Raw genomic sequence first — 12,500 nt, forward strand, 5'->3', positions numbered from 1 at the left:
TGTGTGTGTGTGTGTGTGTGTGTGTGTTCAAATGTGAAGTGTGGTGGCAGGCTGGTGTGTGAGGTTGTGGTGACTGGGGAGCTCTGCAGCTGTCACATGCACACATCTGGGGGAAGAGAAGCAGAACATCACCCGCCAGGATCTGCCTGTGACGGGTTCTGATGGGGCGTTTCAACATCTCTCCTATAGATCTGGTGTGGTGTCCTAATTGTGTGTGTGTGTGCGTGTGTGCGTGTGTGTGTGTGTGTGTGTGTGTGTGTGTGTGTGTGTGTGTGTGTGTGTGTGTGTGTGTGTGTGTGTGTGTGTGTGTGTGTGTGTGTGTGTGTGTGTGTGTGTGTGTGTGTGTGTGTGTGTAAAGTGGGTTATGTGAGTAATGATATGTGTGGGTCTTTATCCATAAGGTGGGCACTAGCACAGAGGAAAGCAAACACACACACACATACACACATACACACACATACACACACACGTACACATACACACACAAACACAGATCTTCCTACAGCTTCCTGCTCCCTTGTGTGTGTGTGAAACATTGCGTCTCTCTCTCTCTGAGGACGTGTGACTCAGTGTCTTCTCCACAGTGGCAAAACCAAACACAGCTTCACCAGATGATAAGAGTGATTGTTAGAGGCAAGCCTTTAATTGAATTTACATCTCATTTATGAGGCAATGCTCTCCTGCTGGTAAACCAATTTTTGTCTCTTGGTGACAATGTGCTCTTACAACCTCCCAGTGAGCAATCACAGCGTCCATCTCTTGCTTAGACTATAAAAACATGTTAAGCTCCTTACAGCTCAGCAGTATTTCCAAGTTTTCAGTCTATTTTCACCAATTCTGCCATGTCAATGATTCATTTATGCAAGTAACTGTCCAGGGTCCTGAAATGCCCAATAGGGACCTAGCAGACATCCCCTATTGTACAACTGAGTAAATATGTTTATATGTTGGAACGTGAAGAGGAAATGCGGGAGGTTGGAAATGGAAGCTGCACTAAAGCAGCTGACGTGTCTGGAAGGAAGGGCGATCTAAATCGCAGACAATGATGGAAGTAGCAGGAGTGACATCTGTCAATCACCTCGCTGGGCTCCTCCTGTTTGTTCAACATCAGTTATTGCGAGATGGCTGGAGATTGCCCAGACTGATAACAGTTCCATTTTGTCATTTGTCATTTGTCAAACATCTACCCCCCTCCTGCTGCTCAGCGGTTCATATTGCTCCATCTCTTCCACTTGGTCTGTTAGGTAGACTTAAGCTCTCCCTGATGTGGAGCCCAGGACCCCGCTTTTATTTCTCTGTGGACTCTCTTTATAGTGGTAATTCATTAGAATTGAGTTCACATGGGCAATAACCTCAACGTTCACCGGGTGGTTCAGTTTATTTCAATATACTTTTTAAAATGATATGAGTTTTCTATTCCAAGTGATGATGATGGAATGTAGCAATTGCTTCAAAGCGCTTTAAATCAGATCCGACAGAAGTTATTCATGAAGGCAATGGCCTGAACTCTTTATAAAGTAATATGCATGTCACTGTATTTGTAGTTAGAATTGATTCTTTAAAAAGAAAATCAGTCACCGAAAGGCTGACTAGGTGAGGTGATCCCTCTCTCTTTCTTTTCAAACACACACACACACAGACACACACACACATACAGTATATACACACACACACACACACACACACACATATTTACACACACACACACACACACACACACATACACACACACACACACACATACACACACACACATACAGTATATACACACACATATTTACACAGACACACACACACACACACACACACACACACATATAAATACACACACTCAGAGAAAGAGAGAGGGAGAGAGGAAGAGATAGAGGGCCAGAGTAACCCATTTCTTCTCCCTGGTCTGGAGTGGGGAGATAAAAATGTTCTATCTGAATCTGTGGGTGGTGGAAATCCTACAAAGGAGGCAATTATATTGCCACAGCCCCTGTGTCTGTGTGTGTTTGTTTGTTTGACTGTTTGCTCTTGTGTGTGTGTGTGTGTGTGTTTGTTGCTTGTGAGCATGTTTGTATACTTGAGAGAGTGTGTGAGTGAGTGTGTGTGTGTGTGTGTGTGTGTGTGTTAGTGTATACGTGTGTGTGTGCGTGTGTGTGTGTGTGTGTGTGTGTGTGTGTGTGTGTGTGTGTGTGTGTGCATGTTTACACATGTGCAATTTCTCACAGTGAGTGACATCTGAGAGAATCCCCTTCCTTCTCCTCTTCCCCCTCCCCACAGATGCTCCCAGGTAAACCCAGATCTGTTGATTCTGACAAGATGTCTGCTTATCCCCTTACTGCCTTTTCTCCACCAAAGCCATATCCCCTGTGACGGTCTATATATATAAATATACATCAATATATATCCCTCTGTACACCAGATGATATATGTAATTAATGTTCTGCGTGTCGTAACTGCATGAATGTCTTGACTGCATAAATGGTGTCAATAAAAAATTGATCACAAAAAACATATATATCTCTCTCTCCCAGCTTATACAGACCTTCCTGGGTCTTGAGCACTGAGGTGAGGTGATTTCGAAGTAAACCTTTTATTTGGTCGGGATGGTTACGGTCTGAAAGCGCAGCATGTGTCGCTGAGATGCTGGGAGTAATGACAGCTCTGTCAGCAGCACGGAGCGTAAAAAGGAGAGTGTGAGAATCTTCCAAGGGGCTCCCAGTGTCTGAGTTCTGTCTGTGAATGAGACAGAGAGACTGTGTGCAGAGGTTATGTAACGTGATGAAGCTGTGTGCTCACGTGGGTATGATGTCACCTTGACACTTCTCTGTATGTGTGTGCGTGTGTGTGTGTCTGTGTGTGTGTGTGTGTGTGTGTGTGTGTGTGTGTGTGTGTGTGTGTGTGTGTGTGTGTGGGGGGGGGGGGGGGGTGTGTGTGTGTGTGTCTGTCTGCATGTGTTTGCAGAGCAGCCAAAGCCTTTGGAGACTACCTGTCCCACACACATCCTGAGAACTGCAACGGATCAGGTCAGTTCTCTCTCTCTCTTTCCCTACCTCTCACTTTCTTTCTTTCTCTTGCTCCATCTCTGTCTCTCTCACTCCAATCTCTCCCTCATCTCTTTTTAGATCCTTCTGGCCCTGTCTCCTCAGCTCCTTCTTCCTTTTAGTCTTTCTCATCCTCTTTGTGTGGTCTTGAACTTTGCTAAAGCTTTATTCTGCTTTGTAGCCGCGGAGAACAATCAGCTGTTTGCTCACTCGTCAAATCATGGTTTTTCATTAAAGTTATTAGATATCATCTGGTATTTAAACTTGGCCTCGTTTTTTATCTCTGTTTATTTTTCACTGTGTCTCTCTCTATCTTGGGCTCTCTCTCTTTATCTCCCACACTCGTTTCTGCTCTCTCTTTCACTGTGTCTGTGTCTCTGTGTCTCTCGGTCTCTTTCTCTCTCTGTCTCTCTCTCTCCCTCTATCCCTCCCTCCTTCCGTCTTTTCTGATCCCTGTCTCTGAAACTAAAGATCACTTGCTCTCTGACACCCTCATCGGCCCAGACACAGACTCTCCAGACCGGGTTAGCATTCAGAACAACAACCTCCCCACCTACCCTCTGCGGGGCCCCTCCGGCACACCTGAGCCCAGCCTGATCAGCACCCCCCTGGGCATCCTCCAGCCACCACCCCCGCCAGCCTCCGGCAAGACCCAGCTGTCCCTGGAGCGCAGCTTCTCAGCCGAGGAGGACCAGCAGAAGTGCGTGGAGTGCGCCCTGCAGCCCGCTCGCGTCTACACCATCACCGGAGAGAGCGGCATGCTGGGCAGCGGCCGCGGGAGCAAGGAGAGCCTGGAGCTGGAGGTCCTCAAGGGGGCCCGGGAGGCGACGGGGCCACAGACCGGGGGCCATCACAGCCTAGCCCAGCCCGCCACGTCCCCCTCCAGTTCCTCCACCTCCTCATCCCCCACCCAGTACCACCATCGCCACGGGGGCACCCACCACCACGGCAACTCTCACCACGGCAACCAATCCGCCTCTTCCTCCTCCTCCACGCACGCCAGTGGAACGGGCAACAACGGAGGGGGCGAGGGCACGAGCTCCGGCCACCACCGCCGGCACCACCACCACCAACTGGCCCAGCCGCCGCTGTCCAGCTCGGTCAGCGCCCACAACATCCGCAGCTGGGGCGAGGGCAAGGAGAGCTGCAAGGGGAGCTGCGGCGTCCTGGGCTGTGAGTCATGTGGCGGGGTGCCCTCACGTAGCCAGGGCTCCCTGGACCTGGAGAGCAGCGGCCGCGAGGCAGGCAAGCAGCACCGGCGCCTAGAGCGGATGCATAGTGTGGACCGGATGACTGGGCTGGAGAGAGGTGAGAGGGAGAGAGAAGGGGGGAGGGAGAAGGGGAGAGAGAGAGGCGTTGGAAGACTGGCAGGGTGGGGGTTGTTCTGGGGGGTGTTTCTCTGTTTAGATGTGCCGTGGTGGTGTGTATTTCCCACTCTTCGTCTCTCCTCTCCTCCTGTTCCTCCTCTGTGCCCTTGTGTGTCACTCTCTCTCCCTCTTTGGTGGAGGACTGAGCTGTGTGTCAGTGTTCAGTGTGTGTGGGTCGCAAAGTGGCTGTACAAACTCATACTCAGTTCAACACACAGACACAGACACAGACACAGACACAGACACAGACACAGACACAGACACAGACACAGACACAGACACAGACACAGACACAGACACAGACACAGACACAGACACAGACACAGACACAGACACAGACACAGACACAGACACAGACACAGACACAGACACAGGCTCTGTTGCACATGCCCATCCACACAAACTGACATGCTTCCAAAGTAGCTCTACTCACATCCAGTTCCATATACACTCCTCTATCTTACAAGTGAACGTCCACTTATCTTCACTCTTCTTACTGCTGTTATCAATGTATTGATTTTCTTTTTCTTTCCGTTTTTCTCTGGACCCCAGAAGACAACAACTGGCTCCCAAAAGAGAGCATGTTCAGTTTTGGGACAGCCACAACGACCATGCAAGCGTAAGCTGTCCTTTCACAAGCTCACACACATGCACACACACACACACACACACACACACACACACACACACACACACACACACACACACACACACACACCTTTTAGTGGCCGAATGACCTTAGAGACAGACGGCAGTGCAGGTGTTCAGCTTACCAACACCTTTCGTTCTCTGTGGGCATTTCACACTTCCGCCCTGTCACAACAGATCTGTCTCAACACACACTCACACACACACACACACACACACACACACACACACACACATACACACACACACACACACACACACACACACACACACACACAAACTGTCTAAAAAAATGCCTTTAAAAATGTTCTTTCCCTTTCCCTTCTGTTCATGCTTGCCATCTCCACTACAGGATAACGTAAGTAACACTAGTTTGTTATTTTTTTCTTCTCTTGTTTCATCATGTTTTATTTCTTCTCTTCATAAATCTCTTCATCATGTTAGGATCACTGCCATCGTATTTCTCCTTCTCCTTTCCTCCCTCACCCCTTGTCCCAATAATAATTCATTAAACAGTACAGTTCAGTAATCCATGATGACGACGCATGAAATATGTGACTCATGAAATAGAACCCAGTGTGCAGTATATGTATATTTAGATGTATGATATATATGGCCTTTAGGCACTAAATGAACACAGACAAACGTACTACATACCTACAGTAGTATCTAAAGTGCTGTTTATACGAAGTCTAGTTTGTCTGCGTCCGAGCTGTTCATAATACAGATAGCCTATCATTTAGACAAAAACTCTCTATCCGCACACCGTATCCGCAACGATCCTCATGGGAAATGGGATGACAGACATGTCATGTTGTACTGTCCCAAACTCTTTATTTTCAATAGAAAATAGAATTCATTTTCGCATAACCTTTAGTCTGACCACTGATTTTATTAACCACCATAATGTAATGTTGCTAATTGGAGCTTGAATGTCTTGTGTAATGTGTTTATCCGTGTGCTTTGCTCCTTTACCGTGTACTGCGTAGTCTTTTCTTCTACGTTTTTCAAGTTTTTTCAGTTGTCTGTAGCAGCGCTAAAGCGCCACCAACAGGCGTGGGGTATGTACTACAGCCCGTTCAACCCAATCTGGTGGCTCCGTCTTTACGCAAATCTCTCGTTACCAGGCTCCATTCTTACGGAATTAAAAGATTCAATTCGTGTGAAAAATGAACCCGATTCAGTGAAACTAGGCTCCGTCTCAATTCAGCCTAAAGTGTCTAACTGTCCTCCCTTACGGAAGGGTCTCACTGCAAGGGGTCTAACTCACTCACTCCCCAGCGGGGTGCACATCGACCTGGGCAGCAGCATGGCTCTACTGACCCCCTGAGTCTGACCTTTCCTTTCATGTAGCTGATCTGAGGTCAGATGAGAGGGCAGCGGCAGCTTAGCTCAGGGAGAAGCAGCCTTGTGTTCCTGTGATGCTAACACCTCTGCTTGAATTGACTCAGTGGAAATATGTGGGTGCCTCTAGGGCTGGCAGTGTGTGTGTGTGTGTGTGTGTGTGTGTATGTGTGTGTGTGTGTGTGTGTGTGTGTGTGTGTATGTGTGTGTGTGTGTGTGTGTGTGTGTGTGTGTGAAAGAGAGAGTGAGAGCGAGAGAGAGAGAATTTCTTTTTCAGATAACAACACAGCTGTGGGACTCACCAGGTTTTGCTTGATATTCCCATTTGGTAATAGCTTCAAAGCCTATTATACACTCAAACAATTTCTAACAAAAAAATGAGTTTTCAACAAAACGAGTTTTCAAAAAAAAAGAGTTTTCAAAAAAATGAGTTTTCAAAATAATGCGCTTTTAAAGTGTCTTTAGCTATTTAGCTACCCCCCTTCCCCCCATCTATTAACTATTATGTCAAAAGACAGATATGGAATTGTAGATGTCAATGAAGTGGTCTGTTTGATGGCTGTGATCATGTTGTTGTGTTGCAGCGGCTTAAAGCAGTACCTCTGTAGAATACTTAAACTTGCTGGCTTCACAGTCTGATTGTCATCACAAAAATAGATCTCAAATAAATCCTTTGAAATAAAGAAATAAATCCTATGAGAATGGCTTTGCATTTATCCAGGGCTTTGCAAACAAAAATTTCAGCACAGTGCAGCTGCAATCCGGCCTTAGTCTGGTGAAAGTTAGCTAGAAATATCTTTAACTTAAAACTATTATTGTTAAATATCCTTTAACTCAACTGCGAACAACACCAAGGTCTTGGGTTTGTTTCCGATGGACCACACACTGATGAAAATGTATACATCTCCACTGTTCTGAAAGTGGCTTTGGATAAAACATTTTGCTAAATGTACAAATGTGAGCAACTCTCGATGCCAATAACGCTAATTCTTCTTAGCGATTATCCCAAACCAGTTCATTTCTTTGTTTTGTTTGTTTGCATGTTTTGGTCCATAAGTGCAGTAAATGACAGTGTATTTGATCACGCAGAACGGGAGGCAGATAGGCATAGTGATCAGTATTCTCAGCCATTAGGGCTACTTAATCAGTCATTAATTTGTGGGTAATTTATTTGGGTTTGACCACTGTGCAATGCGATATGAGGTAGATCATATGTTTGAGTCAACTTGTTTGTTCCAGTGCCAATATCCATATGCAGCTCTGTGCAGTCACAGATGGTTTCTAGGGCATGGATTGATCCCAGTCCCAGAATACTCTTGGCTTTCTGTGCAAAAATCATTCATCTTCATTATCAGCCCATAACCAGGCTCAGTCAATGACTATGTGATACCCCACACGTTCAATTCTCATTCCAGTCCCTGTATACACACAGGTTAGTGAGTTTTATTTATCGATGCTAACTGATGTTAAATTGGAAGAAAAACCTTTAAATACATATCTCTCACCACTAGGGGGAAAAAAAGCACAGTTATTTATGTATAGATAATCCAATCCAATCAGTGAGGCAGTCTGCTGTGCACCGGTCCACATAATGAAGAGAGGTTTCATGGTTCTGTGCACACACAAACAGCACGGAGGAGAGAGCGCTAACCGAATGGCACAACATTGCACAAGGAATGGAAGCTATTAATTATATCGTTGGAATGTTCATTGCTAGTTAATTTGCTCACAGTCTGGTCAGACAAGTGGGTTGACATTGAGAGTAGAAGACATTTACACATGGACATTGGGGACGGTTACAGAACACTTGGCTGATGATGGATAAGGACTTATTTGTTGATAATGATGATGAAGATGATGTCAAATATTATAGTAGTAACTATACTAACAGGGCAATCACGGAGATTGGATGAAGATTATGCTAATGGTAACTTTGATAACAACTGGGATGATGATGGTGGTGTCCGTGAGTGCAGAGCGTGTAGGTCACTTTGGGCTCTGTCAGCCTCGGCCCGTCAACTGGACAGGTCCCAGAATGCTCGGCTGCGGCAGGGGAAGGTCACCATGACACGGCAAGCCGGCTGATTAATAGGGGAATGCACCCGAAGCAGTCAGTGGCACCGCACCCTAACTGCTAGCCCTGTCTGACCACAGAGAGAAAGAGAGAGAGAGAGAGAGAGAGAGAGAGAGAGAGGAGAGAGGAGAAGGAGAAGAGAGGGAGAAGAAGAGAGAGGAGGGAGGATTGGGGAGATAGGAAGAGAAAAAAGAGTGTCATACACAGAGGACAGAGACCGTGATGAAGGACAGAATGACATAGCAGTAGAAGAGAAGAGAAGGACAGGAGAGAGTGGGAGACAAGAGGGAACAGGGAGCTTGTTTAAATTCAATGGAGAGATAAGGATGCAGGTAAGGGAGGATGAGAAGAAGAACGAGAGAGGCAGAGGATGGGGGGATAGTGAAGGAAGAGATATTGCCTTGACGAGAAAGATGGGGATTAAAGGGGGAAAGAGGAAGAGAGAGCGAGAAGGGAGGAAAGAGAGAAAGGAGGAGTGAAGGAGCGAGGGAGGGAGATGCCTCTGACTCATCCTCAGCTGGTTGCGTGGGTGGAGGGGTGGTTTCTTCTTTCTTTCTCATCCTCTCATTAGTGAAGAAATGTGCGTCTGTTGTCCGTGGGTGGGAACAGTGAAGGACAAAGGGGATAGAGGGAATTTCTCTGTCTTCCTCTTCCTCTGTCTTTTTCTCTATCTACCTATCTTTTCATAATTGTATCACAATCTCTCACACGTGCACACACACACACACACACACACAGACATATACGTGCACACACACACAAATATTTAATGACCATAGAAGTCTGAGGCTTCCCACTGTTGACCCTGTCATACTGAATGTGTGTATTTCACATATCTAATGGTGCTTTTATCCCAGGAGGAATGGAAAACACAAATCACTTGAGGACAGGGATGTGTATGACTCATTCTTTAATACTATATTGAATCAATCATGTTTGGGTGGTATCAATTACATGGAGAATCCTTACCTTTGAAAGACCTTAGATAGTGTTAAATCTCCAACATGGCATTGTAAGCAGTACCGCATATAGAGAAGTTATTTCACCTCACGGGCACCATTACTGTGATTAGAGTAGTTTTGTGTTTAGTTTTGTTTATTCAAAAGCTACGACTGTAAATGAACTGTTAATGAGGTGGAAGGCATCTGTAGCAGTGAGTAAACAGGGAGGGATTGTGCTACTACGCTTTGTCTCCAATGGCAATGTGAAATGAGGACGGGGTCATCGTGATGCCACAAACTCTCCTGTATCCTCCCTCAACCCCTCTCTCTCTCATTCTCTTGTTCTCCCGCTCTCTCTCTCTTATATCCAGCCCACGCACTCTCTGTGATGTCTGTTTGTGAAATGATTGGACATGGTTGCCGTGGTTATGTGTGCTTTACAGTGTACAGTAGTGGACAAAAGGGGAGATTGAGCAGGAACGCACACACGCACACACACAGGCACACACACACACACACGCACACACACTTATCAACATCATGCAGCAATGTGGCATTATCCAAGACTCACAAATGTCAATCGAATGAGAAGATAGGGTCAGAGTTTTTTCCCCCACAAGAACAAGAAGGACTAGGAGTCCCGCACAACCATCTTTGGCCCTGTTATGGGTCAGTGTTGTTGGGGTTAACTAAATGCCATGGTGCATATGTGACAAAGAGCAAGCATGCTATTCTGCCTCTCCTGAGATGATTTTAACTCCTGTGGACCCCCAGCCATTCACCTCTTGATGCTCCACTGATTCCCTAATGGAAAGGCAAAGTGGCTTGACACAGAATATTTATCCCTCATATCTTGCTTCTTGTTCAGTGCATAATCTATGTCCTTCCTTTTTCCGTTTTGTTTTCTTTCTTTCTCACTGACAGAAACTTCCGGAAGCATTTGAGAATGGTGGGCAGCAGAAGAATGAAAGCACAGAGTGAGTTAAAGCTGTGTGTGTGTGTGTGTGTGTGTGTGTGTGTGTGTGTGTGTGTGTGTGAGCACGTGCAGCCATGTGTCAGTTTCCAACGTCATCTATGTTTGTGCATTATTTTGTGAGTTTTGTGTTCAGCATGTGGTGAGGAAGCTCTGATGTTCTGTACTAATGCACAACTGTTAAGCATGTGCATGTTCTCCTTAAACGCAGAGACGGAATGACATGTTCATTTATGTTAGTGAATGAGTGTGAGGGTTGTGTTTGTGTGTGCCTGTATGTGTGTGTGTGAGTATGTGATGAAGCATTTCGACCAGAGCTTGCATCAATGTGCTCTTTGTGGTCCAGTGAAGTGTATGTGAGCGTGTGTGTTTGTGTGTGTGTGTGTGCGTGTGTGTGTGTGTGTCTGTGTGCTGCCACAAGATGACAGCCATGAAAGGCTGGACGTATAGGTGTGTGTACAGTCTGCATATGTGGCTATACTGGGATTGTGTGTGCAAACGCTTTGCACAGTGCGTGATATGAGAAAGTGTGTGAGTGAGAGAGCGTGTGTGACTCTCTCCAAACCTTTATCAGCGTTTGCGGAACGCAGAGCGAAGAGCTTCAACCGCTCCTGGAGCGACCCCACTCCTGTCAAGACTGACACTTCAAACGAGTCAAGAGATAGTGAGTCCACACACAAACACACACACAGACACACAGACACACACACGCACACACACACAGACACACATAAACAGAGACACACACAAACACACACAGACACACACACCCACACACACACACAGACACACACACACACACACACACCCACACACACACAAAACATGCATATCACCCAGATGAGTCAACATACAAAAACCTACAGGAACACATACATACTGTCAACACAAATAAATAATTGATTCTGTACACATATCCAAGCAAAAACACAAACAAACACACATTAATTTCTATGGCTCAGCTTTGATGATTCATTTAACAGTCATCCATACTCCACAATTCCACATTTGACATCTTCTGCAGTACTAGTGTATTTGTGTGCAATGACCTTCAACTCCCACATAATGGTATATACCTGTTTGCTCACCCTAGACAGACAAATACACAAATGCAACACACAACTAGGAGGACAAATCCAGCACCCACATACGCACACACACACACACAAATACACACACACACACACACACACACACACACACGCGCACATACACACTCGTGCTACCTTCCTGCCTCTACTGTTGACTCTGACCCTGTCTGTCTGTCTTCCTCTGACCGTGGGTCTGTCTGCCAATTTGTGACTCTTTCTCTGTGAGTATCTGTCTCCGCCGACCCTGTTTAGGAAGGTTTGAAAATATGTGTGTGTGTGCGAGAGAGAGTGCGAGAGTGCATATATGAATGTGTTCAGCGAAGTCGATAGGTTTACGTCTGCATGAATTCCTCTATGTGTGTATGCGTCTGGTCTGTAGGTTTTACTTTCCCTTATGTGTCTTTGTGTTTTTTTTGTGTGTTGCTCTCCATCTTCATTGAGTTCAAACATTGGTTTGTTTCTGCCAATCTTTCTGATGACCTTGGCCATCTTGTCTGTTATTGTGTGTGCTCTGCTCTGTGTGACTTTCTCCTACAAGCAGCTGGCTACATGTCTTTGTGTTCTTTCTTCTACCAACTCTGTCTTTCTCTCTATCTATCTATCTATCATCATATTGTTATCTCTATCTTTTGTTACATCTATCATTCTTTTCTTCTCTCTCTCTCTCTATCTCTCTCTCTCTGCTTGTCTGGCAATTTGAGCTAACTTAAGGTGTGGTTTGTGTTATAGGTGGGGAACTGCAGGCGTCGTGTGGCCCACCGGATGAGGCTACGTGTGAGGACATGGACTGGGAAGAGGAGAGGGAGATGGAACGGCTAGCCTGTGAAGGAGATGACTTCATCCCTCCCAAAGTCATGGTGGGTACACAGAGACATACACATGCACACACACACACACACACACACACACACACTCACACACACACACACACACAGACACACACACACACAAAGCCAAATGCCCAACGTCAGCTCAAAAGATCAGTACTGTCTTCTTGGGGCATTCAAGTCTGACAATAATGTTAAACAGA

General features: G+C 46.0%; 1 protein-coding gene across 1 annotated transcript in view; it reads left to right on the forward strand.

The window, feature by feature from the left end:
• nsmfa (NMDA receptor synaptonuclear signaling and neuronal migration factor a) overlaps positions 1–12,500 on the forward strand; it is a gene marked incomplete at both ends in the record, with an annotated part of 27,268 nt that overhangs the window by 8,634 nt on the left and 6,134 nt on the right. Inside the window, 6 exons of the mRNA XM_080848086.1 lie at positions 2,953–3,014; positions 3,504–4,340; positions 4,952–5,018; positions 10,331–10,383; positions 10,954–11,043; positions 12,200–12,327. Coding sequence (XP_080704212.1) covers positions 2,953–3,014; positions 3,504–4,340; positions 4,952–5,018; positions 10,331–10,383; positions 10,954–11,043; positions 12,200–12,327 — 1,237 coding nt within the window. The remainder of the gene's footprint in view (positions 1–2,952; positions 3,015–3,503; positions 4,341–4,951; positions 5,019–10,330; positions 10,384–10,953; positions 11,044–12,199; positions 12,328–12,500) is intronic.

This window comes from Sprattus sprattus (assembly GCF_963457725.1).
Source record: "Sprattus sprattus genome assembly, chromosome: 11".
NCBI lineage: Eukaryota > Metazoa > Chordata > Actinopteri > Clupeiformes > Clupeidae > Sprattus > Sprattus sprattus.